Source organism: Hemitrygon akajei, unplaced genomic scaffold (assembly GCF_048418815.1).
Source record: "Hemitrygon akajei unplaced genomic scaffold, sHemAka1.3 Scf000071, whole genome shotgun sequence".
Taxonomy (NCBI): Eukaryota; Metazoa; Chordata; class Chondrichthyes; order Myliobatiformes; family Dasyatidae; genus Hemitrygon; species Hemitrygon akajei.
The window spans coordinates 3,966,637-3,989,143 of NW_027331957.1; the positions used below are offsets into that span (position 1 = coordinate 3,966,637).

Below are 22,507 nucleotides of genomic sequence, written 5' to 3' on the forward strand. Positions count from 1 at the left end.
GAATTAGAAAGGTATGAACACGTTCATGGGGCTCCATTCTCGAACACCGAACAGTCTGGGGATTTAGAGGAACAAACATGTGGAGAGTTCGGAGTCTGTTGTAAGCGACATCAGGTTGTGACATCGGGTGAGTTTAACATTCCTGGTATTGACTGTGAGCTTCATATTGTGAAAGTTTTTATTATCGGTTCCGTGGCTCAACAGGAGGCGTGCGAAATGTGGCGACCTGAATCGATAGGGTTGTCTTTGCTAGGGGAACGGAAAAACGGTACTGAGGTAGAGAACGAGATTCCTCGATGGCATGCGGTCGTTATAATCACCAGTGTATAGGTGGGAATAGGGAGCCGGTTCTTCAAACTTATATAGATGGAGGTATGGCCAAAATTGGAAAGAACATTCAGTTTAAAATGCGGCGAAAGAGTTCGGGTTGGAACGAGGTAGTCACTGGACTATTTCCCTCGGAAGGTGCAAACTCAACAGAGGAGACGGTTCCATATCATTGCAATTCAATGCAATTTAAGTTTAATTGCAATTCCCTCAAACATGTTTGCCCATGAATACAGCCAGGACCAAGCAGCTAAACACAATACCAGCTGTAACACGAGGCACAAAGCACACATAGTATGTATAAAATAAAAAGTTAGCAAGCATATGTGGGATATCAGTAAAATAACTAAATGCATTATGTACATGCGCGCGCACGGACGCGCGCGCCAACAATATCTGCAACAACTGAACTTGTTTTCTGCCGAGAAAACGCTGGGGGGCAGCACCGAGTCCTTTCTGTCGGCCGCGCCACACCGCCCCACGTTGTACAACTCCTTCATTTTCTCCGCCATCGAGTAACTCTCTCAGTTCACACCTGAACAGGAGTGGAACTAATATCTCAGCGAGAAAGTTTGCCAGTAAAAAGAGGTCAGTGTGGTGCTTAAATTGCAGGGGGATGAAAACCCGAAAGCTTTAACAGACAGTGGAGTCACTGTTGGGCCAGATGTTGTAAAGACCTCAGATAAATTCAGGAAACAAATGATTGAGCCTGCTGGGACTCATGTTCTGAGCTGCGAACGTTTCAATGCAGGAAGTATTGAGGTTTATGTAACAACGAGACGCAAATAGACCAGACAGAGTGTAATAAAAAGAGCGAAAGTTCTTATTCCAGAGTTCCCGCATTCAGGTGAGAGTAGGTATGTTCCCGGGAGGTGAGAGTGGCAAGTGTTGTTTTTCTCACAGAGATCGGTGTGTAATGGGAACGCGCTGCCAGCGCTGGTGGTGGACTGAAATCCATAGAGGAATTTAAGTGGCTCTTCAACAGGCACGTTGGTGTGCAGGGATTGATGGGGGACGGATATTGTGTCGACAGAAAGGATTTTGTTTATTTGGTATATCACACAAATTCCGGCCGAAGCGTCTGTTCTGCTCCGTGATTTACGTTGTCTGCTCGGTAGAAAGGGAAGAGAGCGATTTCTATTCACCGGGTGGGAAGAGTGGGGGGTGGGGGTGATGGGTGGAACAAGGACTTTGACGATATATCGACAGAGGGAAGGACCGATTCACGTACGGCATAGGCTATGATAAAGAAACACACCGAAGGCACCTTCAAAGGGACACTGAAAAACCCGTTACAGTGTTTCACCCACACAACCCTCGTCGTGACACGAACACGCCCCTCATGGTGACACGGACTCACTGAAAAAACCTCATCGCCGTGTGCATAACACTCTCCCTCTAATAAAAATCCACGACTCCGTCACACACCCCTCACCTATACACTCCTCATCGCCGTGTGCATAACACTCTCCCTCCAAAAATACATCCACGACTCCATCAAACACCCCCTCACCTATACACTCCTCGTCCTGTCACTCCCCCCTCCACTACACCACTCGCGTCTTCATCACCCCTCTCTCCCTAACAATCTACCCTGTCTCTGTGACACCATCCCTCCCCTGCACACTTACCCGTCTTCGTTATTCCCTACCTTCACTACGCCCCTCCCCGTCTCTCTGAATCGCTGCATCGCTTGACCCCACCCAGTGTTCGTCAACCAATCCTTCTCCTACACTGCCCCCTGTCTCTGTCACACCTTACCGACACTACACTCATCCCGTTATTATAAGCCCTCCCTCCCTTACAGGCAACCCCCATCACCGTCACTCATTCCCTCCCCGACACACTTCCATTCTCCTTAATCCCCTACCTGACTTGCGCCCCTCCCTGTCCCCGTTATCTGCTTAACCCCCTAACATTATCCCCACCTCCGTCGCCACCCCATTCGCCTCCCTTATAAGGAAATTATAACGTGTGGAGTTACACCTCCCCCTTCCACCGGATATCTATCACCAGGTTCTGAACATCTCCACAACTCAGCATGCACAGGCCGGTCGTGTGTTTCCAGACCTGCATCAGAGACTGCAGTCTAGCCACCGTTTCCGTGGCCTCCCCTCACTTCCTCTCCCTCTTCCCTCAGCACTCCATCCGGTCACAGACACAGACACACACCACACACAGACACACACACACACACACACACACACACACACACACACACACACACACACACACACACACACACACACACACACACACACACAATTCCAGACCACTGGAACTCCGTCGTGCTGGGTATTGATGAGTGGGGAGACCGTGGAGAGGGAGGGAGCTAAACATTTCTTTTTCTGACTCCAGTACAGTGTGCTGCTACGCTGCGGGAGGTGCTTCACGTATCTGACCCCGGGAGTGTGATGGGATAATACTTCGGGAGCTTTACGATTGTCTGACCCCGGGAGTGTGTGATGGGACGGTGTGGAGGGAGATTCACTCTGTGCCTGATCCCGGGAGTGTGTGATGGGACGGTGTGGAGGGAGATTCACTCTGTGTCTGACCCCGGAAGTGTGTGTGATGGGACGGTTTGGAGGGAGATTCACTCTGTGTCTGACACCGGGAGTGTGTGATGGGACGGTGTGGAGGGAGCTTCACTCTGTGTCTGACCCTGGGAGTTTGTGATGGGACTGTGTAGAGGGAGATTCACTCTGTGTCTGACCCCGGGAGTGAGGGATGGGACGGTGTGGAGGGAGGATCACTCTGTGTCTGACCCCGGGAGTGTGGGATGGGACGGTGTGGAGGGAGGATCACTCTGTGTCTGACCCCGGGAGTGTGTGATGGCTCGTTGCGTGGGTAGTGTCACTCAGGGTATGACTGGAGGAATGTGTGATTGGATAGTATGGAAGGAGTCCCGTTCTGTCTCTGACTGCTAGATACGTGTCAGTGGATTTCGGCATTTAAGATAACTCCAATGAGAGACAGGGAGAAAAAAAAATGGTAACACACGTTCTGCTCCAACGGCTGCAATCTGAATCCCCTTTCTGTGGCCTCGACTCTCCTCCCATCCTTCCTCTTCCCTCAGCACACCATTCCGTCTCTATAATTCTTAAGTGGGTGAGTGAGCAGGCGGAGGTACTAATAACATCGGTATGAACAGGGCGGTGGTCCTGCAAAGTGCGGTCGGGGATTTGGAAATTCAGTTAAAATACTGGGACACCCCCCGTCCCAGTGAGGCCGCACATGGGGATATCATATTGTTTAGCACGCGTGTCAGTTGCTGTAGGTGTGAGGGCTTAACATTTGGAATTGTGGGGGTGGGGTAATGGGTGTGTGGGAGGGAAAGGGAATGGTTTGAACTCCCAGGGTTGGACACAACTCTCATACACGCTCTATTTGTGTGTGTGTGTGTGTGTGTGTGTGTGTGTGTGTGTGTGTGTGTGTGTGTGTGTGTGTGTGTGTGTGTGTGTGTGTGTGTGTACATATATGTCGGTATGCACGCCTTTAAAACTGACGACAACACAGACTGAGGCCCTACGTCCTCTGAACGCCTCTTAAACCTGCAGTGGACCTCAACGTAGCTTGTCTTCTGCCAAGTGAACACTGGGTGGCAGCACAGACTCCTCCCCGGATGCCGCGCCACACCGCCCCCACGGTAGATCAGTGAATTGACAAAGACAAGGAACGATCTTTCCACAGACGACACGGGCAGTGAACCGATCAGAGTCAAGCACATGGCTAATCTGTGTTTTAACAGCGACCCTCATTATCACGGGTATCTGCTGGAGGATTCATGGTGACTTTAATACAGGTCGCAACAACAAACCTCAGAGAATAAATATGGCCACTGTAACAGGGTCACATTCCCAACATTTCCCAGAAACACACTTCACCGTGATACCAACACCCAGCAACGTGATACCCTCACTGCGGCACTGACTAGCGTTATCAGACATAACCTCCACCAACGCATCCCTCAACATGATACCGACAATTCCCGCAAACGGAATCGCACATGCACCCTACAGTAACAACGATTCACTGTAACACCGACACGCCCCTCACCGTGACGTGGTCAGATCTATCACTCTGACACAGACACGACGTCACATTGAATCCGCCATCCCTGATGATTGCACCTCCACCCACCCTACCGGAACAACGACATATCACTCGCCGTCACAAAGATATATCCTTCACACCGACAAGCCCCTCAGAGCTTCACCCACTAACTCCTCACCGTAACAACGGCACTCTCCTTACTGTGACACCGACACAACCACCGTGACCACAGCAGGTCCTTCGCCGTGACAGAGTCACACCCCTCACCCTGACAACATCATTTTCCCACTGTAACATTAATACACCGCACACTATGATACAGACACTCCTCTCACTGTAAAACGGAAGAAACCGCGCACTGTGAACCTGACATATCTCTCACCGTTACATAGACATACACCGCGATGTTATCCAGCTCACCTCTCACGTGGACCCAGAACACCTATCACAGTGACAGCTACACGTCCCTCACTGAAACACCGACCCGACGTGAAACTCATTGTGACACGGAATCAACCATCACCGTGATACTCAGGCAGCCCACTCAGTGACATCATCTAAAACGTCGCTGGGACACTGGTATACCCCTCAACGTGACACAGACGCGTACCTAAAGGTGGCGCCGACGCCCTTCTCTGTTACACTCTTCACCGTGACACTGACGTACTAACCTGTGACGCGATCAGTAGCGTGACGGTGGCACACTGTAAACTCTCAACATCCTGCACCATCTCTCTCACTATCACATATTCGTCAGTCTAAGATTACCCCCACCGAAACGACCAGCTCCTTTGGGAAAAGAGTCACGTGAGATGAACAGGACGCAGCACCAATTTCAACTGCAGGTAGACCAGTTAAACTCAGCCCTTTAATAGAAAAATTCCCACCTAGATCTCCCGAGCGAGCACGTCTCAAGAATCGTTCTGCGCTCAACACTGAACTATCTGTTCTTAAAGGAATGCACAGCGATCTCCGTCACCAGTTCATGGAGATCGAAACGTCCACAACATTTTGCAGTGGGAGGGAGACCAGCCAGATGACCAATGACAAAGCTAGAAAACGGGAAGAGGCCGTGACAACAGACTACAGGGAGTTAGGAAGGAAGTTGACAAGCAGGACCGCAAGGGTAGTGATCTCGGGATTACTGCCGGTGGCACGTGACAGTGAAGTGAAGTGGAAGTGGATAGAGTGGAGTGGATAGAGTGAAGTGGAAGACAAATGCGTGGCTAAGGGATTGGAGCAGGGAACAGAGATTCTGATTTAGATACATAGACAACAAACAGCACAATACAGGCACTTCGGCCCACAACGTTGTGACGAACATGTCCCTATCTTAGAAATAATTAGACTTACCTATAGCCCTCTATTTTACTAAGTTCCATGTACCTATCTAAAAGTTCCTTAAAGGCCGCTATCGTCCGCCTCTACAACCGTTGTCCGCAGCTCATTCCACGCACTCACCACTCTCTGCTTAAAAAACTGAACTGCTCCCCATCACCTTAAATATGTGTCCTCTTGTGACAACCATTTCAGTCCTGGGAAACAGCCTCTGACTATCCACACGATCAATGCCTCTCATCATCTTATACACCTCTATCAGGTCACCTCACAAACTCCGTCGCTCCAAGGAGCAAAGTTCGAGTTCACTCAACCTGTTTTCATAAGGCATGCTCCCCAATCCAGGCAACATCCTTGTAAATCTCCTCTGCACTCTTTCGATGGATTCCACGTCTTTCCTATAATGAGGCGAAAGAGCTGAGCACAGTACACCAAGTGGCGTCTGATCAGGGTGCTATACAGCTGCAACATTACCTCTCGGCTCCTAAATTCAAATCCACGATTGATGAAGACTAATACACCGTATGACTTCTTAACCACGGAGCCAACCTCCGCAGCTGTGTTGAGCGTCCTATGGACACAGACACCAAGATCTCTCTGATCCTCCACACTGCTAAGATTCTTACCACTGATACTATATTCTACCATCAAATTTCTCCTACCAAAATGAACCACTTTACAACCATCTGCGTTGAACATCATCTGCCACTTCTCAGCACAGCTCTGCATCCCATCAATGCCCCACTGTAAACTCTGACAGCCCTCTACGCTATCCTCAAAACCTCCAACCTCTGCGTCTCTAGCAAACTTACTAACCCATCCCGCCACTTCCTCGTCCAGGTCATTGATAAAAGTCACGAAGAGTAAGGGTCCCAGAGCAGATCCCTGAGGCACTCCACTGGTCTCCGACCTCCATGCAGAATGTGACTTCGTCTACAAGCACTCTTTGCCTTCTGTGGGCAAGCCAGTTCTGGATCCGCAAAGCAATTTCCCTTTGGATCCAATGCTTCCTTACTTTCTCAATAAGCCTTGCATGGGGTACCTTGTTACATGATTTACTGAAATCCATATACACTATATCTACTAATCTTCCTTCATCAATGTGTTTAATCCATTCTCAAAAAAATTCAATCAGGCTTGGAAGGCAGGACCTGCCCTTGACAAAGCCACACGGACTATTGTTTATCATGTTATACCTTTCCAAATATTCATAAATCCTGCCTCTCAGGATCTTCTCCATCACCAAGCACTGAAGTAAGACTCACTGATCTATAATTTCCTGGGCTCTCTCAACTCCCTTTCTTGAATAAAGGAATACTATCCACCATCCGAAACTTTTCCCGTCCCCACTGGTGATGCAAAGATTATCGATAAAGGCTCCGCAATCTCCTCCCTCGCCTCCCATAGTAGCCTGGAGTTCATCTCATCCGGTCCCAGCGACTTATCCAACTTGAGTACCTCTGCTGTCTACCCCGTTTCCATACACTCTTTCCAACCGTCACACTTGATAGGTCCTATTCTTTAACGTCTTATCTTTCTCTTCACATACTTATAGAATGCCTTGGGATTTTCTTTAATTCTGCCCGCCAAAGTTCTTTTCAGGGCCTCTTCAGGATCTCCTAGTTTCCTCCTTAAGCTCCTTCCTGTTAGCCGTATAATTTTCTAGATCTCTAACATTACATAGATCCCTGAGGTTTTTGTAATATTTTCAGTTCTTTCTGACTAGATATATTACAGCATTTATACGCCACGGTTCCTGCACGTCACCATAACTTCCCTGTCTCATAGGAAGGTACGTGTGCAGAACCCCACACAAATAATCCATGAATATTTGCCACATTTCTTCCGTACTTTTCCCTGAGAACATCTCTTCCCAATTTAAGCTTCTAATTTCCTGACTGATAACCTCATTATTCCCCTTACCACAATTAAACGCTTTTCTAACTTGTCTGTTCCTACCTCTCTCCAATGCTATTGTAAATGAGATAGAATTATGATCACTATCTCTAAAATGCTCTCCCACTGAGAGATATGACACCTGACCAAGTTCATTTCCCAATTCCAAATCAAGTATAGTCTCTCCTCTTGTAGGCCTATCCACATATTCTGTTAATAAACCTTTTTGAACACGCCTAACAAATTCCACCCCATTTAAATACCCCTGCTCTAGGGGGATGCCAATCGATATTTGGGAATTTAAATTCTCCCATCATGACTACTCTGTTATTATTACACATTTCCAAGATATATTTCCTCATCTGCTCCACGATATCCCTTTTACCATTGGGCGGCCTTTCAGGAAAACCCAGTAAAGTTATTGACCCCTTCCTGTTCCTAACCTCCACCCACATAGTCTCCGTAGACAATCTCTCCGTGGCGTCCATTTTTTCTGAAGCCGTGACTCTATCGCTGATCAACAGTGTCACGCGCACACCTCTTTCGCCTCCCTCCCTGTCCTTTCTGAACCATCTAACTCCTGGCACTTGAAGTAACCGTTCCTGACCCTGAGCCATCCAAGTCTCTGTATGGCCACCACATCGTAGCTCCAAATAATGATCTACGCTGTAAGCTCATCTGCTTTGTTCACAATACCACTTGCATTAAAGTAGACAAATCTCAAAACGTCTGTCTGAGTGCGTGCATCTCTAACAGCTGCCTATCCCCTCTCACACACTGTCTGCAAGTTTCCTCTATTTTTGAGCCAACCGCCTCTTCCTCAGTCTTTTCAGTTCAGTTCCCAACCCCCAACAATTCTAGTATAAACTCTCCCCAGTAGACTGAGCAAACCTCCCCGCCAGGGTATTGGTGCCCCTGGGATTTGAGTGCAACCCGTCCATCTTCTGCAGATCACACCAGCCCCAAAAGAGGTCCCCGTGATCCAGGCTAATGTGGGAGGCGAGGGAGCAGATTGCCGAGCCTCTGGCGATGATCTTTGCATCATCGGTCGGGACGGGAGAGGTTCCAGGTGATGCAAATGTTGCTATTTTATTCAGGAAAGGGTGTACAGATAGCCCAGGAAATAATAGACAAGTGAGTCTTACCTCAGTGCTTGGTAAGTTGATGGAGAAGATCCCGAGAGGCTGAATGTGTGAACATTTGGAGAGTTATAATATGATGAGCAGTAGTCAGCATGGCTTTGTCAAGGGCAGGACATGCCCTAGGTGCCTGAGAGATTTTATTTTTTTGTATTCTGAGGATGTGACTAAAAACATTGATGAAGGAAGAGCAGTGAATGTAGTGTACATGGATTTCAGCAAGGCATTTGATAAGGTACCCCATACAAGGCTTATTAAGAAAGTAAGGAGGCAGAGGATCCAAGTGGACATTGCTTTCTGGATACAGAACTGGCTTGCCCACATCAGGCAAAGAGGGTTTTCGAAAAGGGGCATATTCTGCATAGTGGTCCGTCACCAGTGGGGTGTCTCAGTGATCTGTTCTGGGATCCTTACCCTTTGTGATTTTCCATAAATAACTTGAATGAGGAAGTGGAGGGATAGCTTAGTAAATTTACTGATCACGCAGAGGTTGGAGGTGCTGTAGATAGTATGGAGGGCTGTCCGAGGTTACAGCGGACCATTGATAAGATGCAAAACAGGGCTTAGAAGTGGCTGATGGCGTTCAACCCAGATAACTGTGAAGTGGTTCATTTTGGTCGGTCAAATACGATGGCAGAATATAGTATTAATGGTAAGTCTCTTGGCAGTGTCGGAGGATCAGAGGGATGTTGGTGTCCGATTCCATAGGATGTTCAAAGCAGCTGCGCAGGTTGACTCTGCGGTTATGAAGTCATACGGTGTATTAGCCTTTATCAATCGTGAATTGAATTTATGAGCCGAGACGTGATGTCTATATAACCCCGGTCAGACCCCACTTGGAGTACTGTGGTCAGTTCCGGTCGACACACTACAGGAAGGATGTGGAAGCCAAATAAAGGGTGCAGAAGTGATTTACAAGGATGTTGCCTGGATTGAGGAGCAAGCGTTATGATAATAGCATGCACGAACTCGGCCTTTTCTCGTTGGAGTGACGGGGGATGAGAGGTGACCTCATACAGGTGTATAAGATGATGCGAGGCATTGATCTTGCGGATAGTCAGAGCTTTTTTCCCCAGGGTTGAAATGGTTGCCACCAGACGACACAGGTTGATGATGCTGGGTAATAGGTACAGAAGATATGTCAGGGGTAAATGTTTATACGCAGAGAGTTTTGAGTCCGTGGAATGGGCTGCCGGCAACGGTGGTCGGGGCGATACGATAGGGTCTATTAAGAGGCTTAGATAGGTGCATGGAGCTCAGTAAAACAGAGGGCTATAGGTAAGCCTAGTAATTTCTAAGGCAGGGACATGTTCGGCACAACTTTGTGGGGGAGTGGCCTGTATAGTGCTGTAGGTTTTCTATGTATCTTAATACAGATCTGTCAATTAAACCAAGGCTCAAATGTGTGAATTTTTGGCCAGTAGAAGAGGTGAGGCTACATCACCCTTTTTAACCAGCTCCGTGTCACTGGGCAGGCATGGAGAGATTAAGCGTCACTCTATGATTCACATCGGGAGTGTGTGAAGAGAAGGTACGGAGGGAAATTTACTCTGCGTTTGATCGGGGGAGTCTGCGACGGGTCAGCGTGGAGGTGGGGGGGGGCGGTGGTTCACTCCCAGTGTTACCACTGGAGACCGAGTCGGGGCAGTACAGATTCAATCTATGTCTCACTCCGGGAATGTCTGATGGGACGAAATGGAAAGGGCGTCACTATGTGTCTGATTGCCGGAGTATGTGATGGGAGAGATCCCAGAGACAATCAGGCTTGTCTGACCTTTGAAGTGTGTTTCGAGATCGTGTAGAGACAGGGAGTGTGTGATGGGCCGCTGTGGAGGGAAATTCACTCTGTTTCTGACCCCGGGAGTGTGTGATGGGCCGGTGTGGAGGGAGATTCACTCTGTTTCTGACCCCGGGAGTGTGTGATGGGCCGGTGTCGAGGGAGATTCACTATGTGTCTGACCCCGGGAGTGTGTGATGGACCGGTGTGGAGGGAGATTCACTCTGTTTCTGACCCCGGGAGTGTGTGATGGGCCGGTGTGGAGGGAGATTCACTCTGTTTCTGACCCCGGGAGTGTGTGATGGGCCGGTGTGGAGGGAGATTCACTCTGTTTCTGACCCCGGGAGTGTGTGATGGGCAGGTGCGGAGGAAGATTCACTCTGTGTCTGACACCGGGAATGTGTGAGGGGACGGAGTGGAGCGAGATTCACTCTGTGTCTGACACCGGGAATGTGTGAGGGGACGGAGTGGAGCGAGATTCACTCTGTGTCTGATGCCAGGACTGTGTGAGCGGAAGGAGTGGAGGGAGAATCGCTTTGTGTCTGACACCGGGAATGTGTGAAGGGACGGAGTGGAGGGAGATTCACTCTGTGTCTGACCACAGAAGTGTGTGATGGGACGGTGTGGACGGAGATTCACTCTGTGCCTTACTGCGGGACTGTGTGATGGGACGGTGCGGAGGGAGATTCACTCTGTGTCTGACCCCGGGAGTGTGTGATGGGACGCTGTAGAGGGAGATTCCCTCTGTGTCTGACACCGGGAATGTGTGAGGGGACGGAGAGGAGCGAGATTCACTCTGTGTCTGATCCCAGGACTGTGTGAGCGGAAGGAGTGGAGGGAGATTCACTCTGTGTCGGACCCCAGAAGTGTGTGATGGGACGGTGTGGACGGAGATTCACTCTGTGCCTTACTGCGGGACTGTGTGAAGGGACGGTGCGGAGGGACGCACAACATTGTGGGCGGGTGAGCCTGTAATGCTGTAACTTTTTCTTTTTTATTTTCAATATCGTCCCATCACACACTCCCGGGGTCAGACACAGAGTGAATCTCCCTCCACTCCGTCCCAGTACACACTCCCGGGGTCAGACACAGAGTGAATCTCCCTCCACACCGTCCCATCACACACTCCCGGGGTCAGACACAGAGTGAATCTCCCTCCACTCCGTCCCATCACACACTCCCGGGGTCAGACACAGAGTGAATCTCCCTCCGCACCGTCCCATCACACACTCCCGGGGTCAGACACAGATTGAAACTCCCTCCACACCGTCCCATCACACACTCCCGGGGTCAGACACAGATTGAAACTCCCTCCACACCGTCCAGTCACAAGGTTTCAAGGTCAGACACAGGGTAAAGCTCCCTCCACACCGTTGGTGTTATTTCTGCTCACTTCCACCGGATATCGATCTCAGTATCTCCACGTCTCTGCGAGCACAGGTCAGTCGTGTGGTTTCTCAACGCTTCCAGCCGGTGACTGCAAAGTCACACCCCCTGCACAGCCCGAGCTACCCTCCCCCTCTCTCCACTGTTCTACCTCTGGTCTCACACACGTATTTTCTCTGAGAGAGAGACACTGTTGGAGTCGACAGGAAGTGAAAAACTGGTGATTGGTGAGAGGGAGAGAAAAGGGAGATTCGTTCTGTTTCTGAAACCGTTACTGTGTTATCGGATTGTGAGGCGGCAGATTAACTTTGTGTCAGACCCCGGGACCGTGTGATTAGACGGTGTGGAGGGAACTTCATTCTGTGTCTGATCCCGGGTGTGTGTGATGGGGCGGTGTGGACGGGAGTTTAATGATCCGGGAAGAGGGTGGTGGGACAGTGCGCAGGAAATCTTCACTCCGTGTCTGACACCGCAAGTGTGTGATGGAACGGTGTGGAGGGAGATTCACTCTGCGTCTGATATGGGGTGTGTGTGACGGGACGGTGTGGAGGGTATTTTACTCAGAGTCTGGCCCCGGGCGTATGTGATGGGAGTTTTACTCTGTGCTTAACCCCTGGTGTGTGAGATGGGACGGTGTGGAAGCAACTTTACTCTGTGTCTAAAGCTGTTTGTTCGAGCTAGGACTGTGCTTTGGGATCTTGACTCTGTCTGATCCCGGAATGAGTTTTGGAAAAAGTGTTTTGGGTTCTTCTCTTTATGTTTGACAACAGGATTATTTGACGGGGCAGTGCAGAGGGAGTTTCACTCTGTCTCCAACCCATCGAGTCTGTGAAATCGGACGGGAGGAGTATATCTACACTTTTGAACTGAAGCAGTGAATGTGTGATCGGCCGGTGGGAACGATTCCCTCATCCCTGTCTGACTATAGGCGGATGTAATGGACGCTGTTCAGAGACATTCTTTGTTCATTGGTCCTATTTTCCGGAGCAGACGATGGGCCGAAGCAGCATTGTACTAACTCAGCTTCAAAGCGTCTTGAAATAAGTTCAAAAGAGGAAGAGGTATGTGTGAACTACAACAGACTGAAGCTCCCTCAACTCCATCCCTTTTCATAATTCGGCGATCAGACCCATAGAGAAGCTCACTCCATACCATCCCATCACGTAATCCCGGGGCCAGTCACACTGCGAAGCTCCCTCCACACCGTCCCATCACACACTCCCGGTGTCAGACACAGAGTGAAGCTCCTTTCACAACGTCCCAACACACAAACCCGGTGACAGACACAGGGTGCAACTCCCTCCATACCGTCCGATCACACATTCCCGGGATGAGAATCATGTTGAAGCTCCCCCTCACCGTCTCATCACACTTCCTAAGGTTGGACACATATTGAAGCTCTATCCACACAGTCATCCTGGCGTCAGACACAGAGTGAAGCTCCCTCCAAACCGTCCCATCACACACTCCCTGTGTCTGTCACACTGAGAAGCTCCCTCCCCACCGCCCATCACTCACTCCCGGGGACAGACACAGAGTGAATCGCCCTCCACACCGTCCCATCACACACACCCGGGGTCAGACATATGGTGAAGCTCCCTCCACACCATCCCATCTCACACTCCCGGAGTCAGGCACAGAGTGAAGCTCTCTCCGCACCATCCAGTCACACGGTCTCAAGGTCAGGCAGAGAGTAAAGCTCCCTCCACAGCGTTGTTGTTATTTCTGCTCACTTCCACCGGATATCGATTTCAGTTTCTCTACGTCTCTGCGAGCACAGGTCAGTCGTGTGGTTTCTCAACGCTTCCAGCCTTTGCAGTCTGACTGCAAAGTCACACCCCTCCGCAACACTCTCTCTCCTCCAACTCCTTCCACAGTTCTACATCTGGTATCAAATACACATATTATCTCTGAGACAGACAAACTGTTGGAAATTACAGGAATGATGAATGCTGGTGATTGGTGAGAGGGGAGAGAGGGAGTGAAGAGGGAGATTCACTCTCTTTCTGCATCCGTTGCTGTGTTATCGGACTGTGGGCCGGCAGATAGACTCTGTGTCTGACCCGTGCTGTGTGTGATGGGAGAGTGTGGAAGGAGATTCACTCTGTGTCTGACCCCGGGAGTGCGTGATGGGACGGTGCGGAGGGAGATTCACTCTGTGTCTGATCCCGGGAGTGTGTGATAGGACGGTGTGGAGGGAGATTCACTCTGTGTCTGACCCCGGGAGTGTGTGATGGGACGGTGTGGAGGGAGATTCACTCTATGTCTGACCCGGGAGTGTGTGATGGGACGGTGTGGAGGGAGATTTACTCTGTGTCTGACCCCGGGAGTGCGTGATAGGACCGTGTCGAGGGAGATTCACTCTGTGTCTGACCCCGGGAGTGTGTGATGGGACGGTGTGGAGGGAGATTCACTCTGTGTCTGATCCCGGGAGTGTGTCGTAGAACGGTGTGGAGGGAGATTCACTCTGTGTCTGATCCCCTGAGTGTGTGATGGGACGGTGTGGAGGGAGATTCAGTCTGTCTCTGACACCGGGAGTGTGTGATGGGACGTTGTGGAGGGAGATTCACTCTGTGTCTGATCCCCTGAGTGTGTGATGGGACGGTGTGGAGGGAGATTCAGTCTGTCTCTGACACCGGGAGTGTGTGATGGGACGGTGTGGAGGGAGATTCACTCTGTGTCTGACCCCGGGAGTGTGTGATGGGACGGTGTGGAGGGAGCTACACTTTGTGTCTGACCTCGTGAGTTTCAGATCAGACGGGGAGGAAGCAACTTTACTCTGTGCCTAACGCTGTTTTTCTGTGCTGGGACTGTGCTTTGCGATCTTGACTCCATGTCTGATCCCGGGAATGTGTTTTAGGAGAGTGTTTCGCGAATTTCTCTTTATGTCTGTCAACTGGACGATTTGATGGGAGAGTGCAGAGGGAGCATCACTCTGTCCCGAATCCGTCAAGTCTCTGTGATCGGGCGGTTCGGAGGGATCTTCTCTTTATAGTTGACGCCGGGAAAACGTGATGGCCGATTCTGGAAGGATCCCCATTCTGTGTCTGAATAGTGGTGGATGTAATGGACGGTTTGGAGAGAGATTCACTGTAAATTGGTCCTATTTTCCAGAAAAAGACGATGGGACGAGGCATCACTGTTCTAACTCTCTTTTCAAGCGTCTTGAAATACATTCAAAAGACGAAGAGGTATGTGTGAGCCACACAGAAGATACATACACACCAGACTGAAGCTCCCTCCAACCCGTCACATCACACACTCCCGGGGTCAGACACAGAGTTAATCTCCCCCCACACCGTTCCATCACACACTCCCGGGGTCAGACTCATGGTGAAACTCCCTCCACAACGTTCCATCACACACTCCCGGGGTCATACACATGGTGAATCTCCCTCCACAACGTCCCATCACACACTCCCGGGGTCAGACACAGAGTGAATCTCCCCCCACACCGTTCCATCACACACTCCCGGGGTCAGACACAGAGTGAAACTCCCTCCACACCGTCCCATCACAAACTCCCGAGGTTAGACACAGAGTGATACTCCATCCACACCGTCTCATCACACACTCCCGGGAACAGATACAGAATGATTCTCCCTCCAGGCAGTTGCATCACACACTCCCGAGGTCAGACACAGAGTGAAGCTCCCTGCAAACTGTCCCATCACAATCTGCCTTGTGTCAGACAAATGGTGAAGATCCATCCCCAGCATCCCATTGCTCACTCCTGGTGTCAGACAGAAGGTGTAACTTCCTCCATACCGTTCGATCAAACACTCCCGGGATCGGAATCATGTTGATCATCTCGCTGCTCATCGTCCCATTCCACATTCCAAAGGTTAGGCACATATTGTTGCTCCGCATACACTCCTGGGGTAAGACACATGGTGAATTTCCGTCAGCATCTTCCCATCACACACTTCCGCTGTCAGGCACAGAGCGAAGCTCCCTCTAAAGCGTCCAATTACACACACCCGGGGCCAGAAAAGCATTGGATCTCACTCCTTACTGTCTCATCACACACTCCCTGGGTCAGACACATGTTGAATCTCCCTCCACGCCGTCCCATCACACACTACCGGTTTCAGAAAGCGAGTTTAACTGCCTCCATTTTCCTCATGGAAAACGGTAAAAACACAGAGAGGACGGAGAACATTTTAAGTGGGGAGCGACAGATGGTGACAAGTGCGGTGAACTATCTAGTCAGGTGGAATTAGGCAGCATACATGAGATTTAGGAAGCAAGGATCAGATGGGTCTATTGAGAAATATTTGGTAGCAGGAAAGGAGCTTAGCAAGGAACTGAGGAGAGTACGAAGGGGGCATGAGACGGCGTTGGCGAGAAGGGTAAATGAAAATTCCAAGGAATCCTTGAAATATGTGAAGAACAAAAAGATGAGAGGAGTGAAGATAGGTCCGATTAGAGACAAAGGTGGGAAGATGTGCCTGGAAGCTGTGGAATAGAGCATAGTCATTAATAATTGCTTGTCTACGGTATTCACTAATGTGAGAGAGCTTTTCCCGGTGAGGACAGTATGAGTGAGGTTGATGTTCTGGAGCACGTTGATATTAAGTGAGATTAGGCGTTGGCGTTGTTGAAATGATTTGGTGTGGATCATTCCCCGGGGTCTGAAGGAATAGTCCCCAGGCTGCTCCACGAGAAGATGGAAAACATTCCTGATCCTCTGGCTACGACTTTAAGTCCTCGTTGTCAGGATATGTAAATAGCAGGATACATGGAAGTGTGGAGGAGCAGAGGGATCTGGGGGTACATGTCCACAGATCCCGGAAAGCTGCCTCACGGGTAGGTAGTGTAGTGAAGGCAGCCAATGAAGTGTTAGTTTTCATAAGCCGAGGGTCAGAGTTTAAGAGTGCAGCTCTGTAAAACACAGGTTAGCCCACACTTGGAGTACTGTGTCCAGTTCTGCTCGCCTCACTATAGGAAGAATGTGGAAGCAGTGGAAAGGATGCACAGGATATTTACCAGGATGCTGCCTGGTTTAGACAGCATCATTATGAGCAGAGATTAAGGGAGCTAGTGCTTTACTCTCTGGACAGAAGTAGGATGAGAGGAGACATGTTAGAGGTGAACAAGTTATTAAGAGGGAAAGATAGAGTGGATAGCCAGCGCCACTTCCCTAGGACGCCACTGCTCAATACAAGAGGATATGGCTTTAAGGTAAGGGGAGCAAAGTGCAAGGGGATATTAGATGAAGGTTTTTCCAATCAGACCGTGGAATGCACTGCCTGAGTCAGTGGTGGACAACTAGTCAGGTTTATGGGGAATTTAAGGTGGGGTTTTATATGGGAGCAGGGTATAAGTGTCGGCACAACTTTGTGGGCCGAATGGCCAGTACTGTGCTCTATCGTTTTCTGTTCTATGTTCTATACCGTTCAATCAGACACTCCCGGGGTCAGACACGTGGTCAACTCCTTGCACAACGTTGGAGTTACTGCTGCTCTTTTCCATCGGATATCGATTTCTCGCTTCTGAGCTTCTCTACGTCTCTGTATGTACAGGCCGGTCGTGTGGTTTCACTCCCCTTCCTCCCACTGACTGGAAACTCACCATCTGTCCACAGCACTCTTTCCACTCCCCTACCCTCCTCTGTTCTATCTCTGTTCCCACATACACTTATTATCTCTGAGACAGACACACTGTTGGAGACTGCAGGAACGCTGAAAAACTGGTGATTGGTGAGAGGGAGAGAGGGAGTGAAGAGGGAGATTCACTCTGTGTCTGACCCCGGGAGTTTGAAATTGGACGGAGTGGAAGCAACTTTACTCTGTTTTCTAGCGTAGTTAGTATGTGCTGGGACTGTGTTTTGGGATCTTGACTCTGTGTCTGATCCCGGGAATGTGTTTCGGGAGAGTGTGTTAGGAACTTCTCTGTATGTCTGACAACAGGATAATTTGATGGAGAGTGCATAAGGAGCTTCACTCTTTCTCTACTCGCCGGTCCCGGACGGTTCGGAGGGATCTTCACTTTACACCTGACGCCTAGAAAGTGTGATGGTCATATGTAAGACGATGCCCATTCTGTGTCTGAGTACCCGCGGATCTAATTGACGCTGAGGAGACAGCTTCACTGTTTATTGTTCTAATTTTTCAGAGCAGACGATGGGGCAAAGCAACATTGTTCTACCTCTGCTCCAAAGCTTCTTGAAGTAAGTTCAAATGAGGAATTGAGATGTGTGATATATTCACAGCAGAGTAACACTCCCTCCACTCCATCCCATTTCATACTTCGGGGATCTGACACACTGAGAAACTCCCTCCATAACGTTCTGTAACATTCTCCTGGGGACAGTCACAGCCTGAATTTCCCTCCACACCGTCCCATCACACACTCCACGAGTCAGACCAGAATCAAGGTCCTTTCACAAAGTCCCATCACACACTCCCGGGGTCAGACACAGAGTGAATCTTCCTCCACACCGTCCCATCACACTCTCCCGGTGTGAGACACAGAGTGAATCTCCCTCCACACCGTCCCATCACACTCTCCCGGTGTGAGACACAGAGTGAATCTCCCTCCACACCGTCCGATCACAAACTCCCGGGGTCAGACACAGATTCAAGGTCCTTTCACAAAGTCCCATCACACACTCCCGAGGTCAGACACAGAGTGAATCTCCATCCACACCGTCCCATCACACATTCCCGGGGTCAGACACAGGGTGAATCTCCCTCCATACCGTCCTATCACATACTACCGAGGTCAGGCACAAAGGGAATCGCCCTCCACACCGTCCCGTCACACAATCCTGCAGTCAGACACAGAGTGAATCGCCCTCCACATCGTCCCGTCACACAATCCTGCAGTCAGACACAGAGTGAATCTCCCTCCACACCGTCCCATCACACACTCCTGCAGTCAGACACATGGTGAGTCGCCCTGCACACAGTCTCATTGCACAATCCAGGTGGCAGAAACAGAGTGAATGACTCTCCACTCTCCCCCCTCCTCCCCATCACACACTCCCGGGGTCAGGCACGTGGTCAACTCCTTGCACAACGTTGGAGTTACTGCTGCTCACTTTCACCGGATATCGATTTCTCGCTTCTCAGCTTCTATACGTCGCTGTGTGTACAGGCCGGTCGTCGGGTTTAACAACATTTCCTCAGAGTGACTGGAAACTCACCACCCCTCCACAGCCCTCTTTCCACTCCCCCACCCTCCTCTGTTCTATCTGTGTTCTCACACACACTTATTATCCCTGAGACAGACACACTGTTGGAGACTACAGGAACGCTGAAAAAATCTAGTGATTGCTCAGAGGGAGCGAGGGAGTGAAGAGAGAAACTCAATCTGTGTCTGACCCCGGGAGCGTGAAATTGGACGGTGTGAAAGCAAATTTACTCTGTGTCTAAAGCTGTTTGTATGTGCTGGAACTGTGCTTTGACATTTTGACTCAAATTCTGATCAAGGGAATGTGTTTTGAGAGAGTGTTTCAGGAATTTCTCTTTATGTCTATCAATAGGACTATTTGATGGGAGGGTGCAGAGGGAGCTTCACTCTATTTCTAAACCTCAAAGTCTATGTGATCGGGTGGTTCGGAGGGATCATCTCTTTACAAGTGACGCCGGGAATGTGTGATGGCCCGTTGTGAAAGGATCCCCATTCTGTGTCTGACTGACCGCGGATGTAATGGACGCTGTAGAGAGAGACCGATTTTCCAGAAAAGCCGATGGGACGAGGCAGCAATGTTCTAACTCTCTTTCAAAGCGTTTTGAAATACATTCAAAAAAGGAAGAGGTATGTGTCAGTCAGACAGAACTTACGTACATATCAGACTGAAGCTCCCTCCACTACATCCTATTTCATACTTCGGGTGTAAGACACACAGAGCGTCTCCCTCCACATCGCCCCATCAAACAGTCCCGGTTTCAGACGCAGAGTGGATCTCCCTACACGCCGTCCACCACACACGCCCGGGGTCAGAGACAGAATGAATCTCCCTCCACACCGTCCCATCACACAATCCCGGGGTCAGAGACAGAATGAATCTCCCTGCACACCGTCCCATCACACAATCCCGGGGTCAGGCACAGATTGAATCTCCCTCCACACCGTCCCATCACACAATCCCGGGGTCAGACACAGAATGCATCTCCCTCCACACCGTCCCATCACACACTCCTGGGGTCAGACACAGAGTGAATCCCCCTCCACACCGTCCCATCACACAGTCCCGCGATCAGACACATGGCGAAACGCCCTTCACACAGTCCCATCACACACTCAGACACAGAGTGAAGCTCCCTTCCCAGAGTCCCATCACACAGTTCCAATGTTAGACGCATATTGATGCGCTCTCCACACCGTCGCAGCGCACACACCTGGGGACAGTCACATGGTGAATCTCCCTCCACATCGTCCCATCAAACACGCCCGGTTTCAGACACAGAGCCAATCTCCCTCCACCCCGAACAAACACATATTACCGGGCTGAGACACAGAGGGATTCTCCCTCAATACAGTCCTATCACACGGTACCGGCTTGGGACACATGGTTAAACTCCATCCGTACCGTCGAATCAGACAGCCCGTGGTTAGCTGAGAGTGAAACTCCCTCCACACCGTCCCATCACACACCCCCGTGGTCAGACACTGAGTGAAGCACCCTCCAAAGCGTCCCATTACACACTCCCGTGGTCACACAAGCATTCTACCTCTCTCCTTACTGTCTTATCACATATTCCCGGTGTTAGACACATGGTGAATCTCCCTCCACGCCGTCCCATTATACACTACCGGTTTCAGACAGCGAGTTTAACTGCTTCCATTTGCCTCATGGAAAACGGTAAAAAACAAAACAGAGAGGACAGAGAACATTTTTAAGTGGGGAATGACAAAATATGAGGCTGTAAATCTAGAATGTGCGTGTGTGAATTGGGATGATGTTTCTTCTGGGAAATGTACCATGGACATTTTTGTTCCAAGTTTAGGGATCTCTTGCAGGATGTTAGGGTTAAATTTGTTCCAGTGAGAAAGATAAAGAATGATAGAGTGAAGGCACGATGGTGACAAGTGCGGTGGAGAATCTAGTCAGGTGGAATTAGGCAGCATACATGAGATTTAGGAAGCAAGGATCAGATGGGTCTATTGAGGAATATTGGGTAGCAAGAAAGGAGCATAGGAAGGAACTGAGGAGAGCACGAAGGGGGCATGAGAAGCCGTCGGCGAGAAAGGTAAAGCAAAACGCCAAAGATTTCTTGAACTATGTGAAGAACAAAAAGTTGAGAGGAATGAAGATAGGTCCGATTAGAGACAAAGGTGGGAAGATGTGCCTGGAGGGTGTGGAATAGAGCGAGGTCATTAATAATTACTTGTCTACGGTATTCACTAATGTGAGAGAACTTTTTCCGGTGAGGACAGTATGAGTGAGGTTTATGTTCTGGAGCACGTTGATATTAAGGGAGAGTAGGCGTTGAAGCTGTTAAAATAATTCAGTGTGGATAATTCCCCGGGGTCTGAAGCAATAGTCCCTAGGCTGCTCCACGAGACGATGGAAAACATTCCTGAGCCTCTGGCTACGATTTTTAATTCCTCGTTGTCCGCGGGAATGGTACAGCAGGATTGCAGGGAGGCGCATGTTGTCCCCTTCTTCAAATAGGTTAGTAGGGATAGTCCGGGTAATTAAAGACCAGTGAGCCATACGTCTGTGGTGGGAAAGCTATTGGAAAAGATTCTTACAGATCGGATCTCTGGGCATTTAGAGAATCAGGGTCTGATCAGGGACAGTCAGCATGGCTTTGTGAAGGGCAGTTCGTGTCTAAGAATAGACAATAGACAATAGACAACAGGTGCAGAAGTAGTCCTTTCGGCCCTTCGAGCCTGCACCGCCATTTTGAGATAATGGCTGATCATCTACTATCAATACCCGGTTCCTGCCTTTTCCCCATAACCCTTGACTCCCCTATCCATAAGATACCTCTCTAGCTCCTTCTTGAAAGCATATAGAGAATTGGCCTCCACTGCCTTCCGAGGCAGTGCATTCCAGACCCCCACAACTCTCTGGGAGATGAAACTTTTCCTTAACTCTGTCCTAAATGACCTACCCCTTATTCCCAAACCATGCCCTCTGGTACTGGACTCTCCCAGCATCTGGAACATATTTTCTGCCTCTATCTTGCCCAATCCCTTAATAATCTTACATGTTGCAATCAGATCCCCTCTCCATCTCCTTAATTCCAGCGTGTACAAGCCCAGTCTCTCAAAGCTCTCTGCATAAGACAGTCCTGTCATCCCAGGAATTAACGTTGTAAATCTACGCTGCACTTCCTCCACAGCCAGGATGTCCTTGCTTAACGCTGGAGACCAAAACTGTACACAATACTCCAGGTGTGGTCTCATCAGGGCCCTGTATAAATGCAAAAGTATTTCCTTGCTCTTGTACTCAATTCCCCTTGTAATAAAGGCCAAAATTCCATTAGACTTCTTCACTGCCTGCTGCACTTGTTGATTCACCTTCAGTGACTGATGAACAAGGACTCCGAGATCTGTTTGTATTTCTCCCTTACCTAACTTTACACCGTTCAAAGAAGGCTGATAGATTTCTTTAAGGAGGTGGCCAGGCATA

General features: G+C 49.7%; 1 protein-coding gene across 1 annotated transcript in view; it reads left to right on the plus strand.

The window, feature by feature from the left end:
- Positions 1-690: 690 nt before the first annotated feature.
- Positions 691-22,507, plus strand: part of LOC140722186 (uncharacterized) — a 37,117-nt gene continuing 15,300 nt past the window's right edge. The window contains exon 1 of the mRNA XM_073036978.1: positions 691-842. Within this exon, the coding sequence (XP_072893079.1) occupies positions 691-842 (152 nt within the window). The remainder of the gene's footprint in view (positions 843-22,507) is intronic.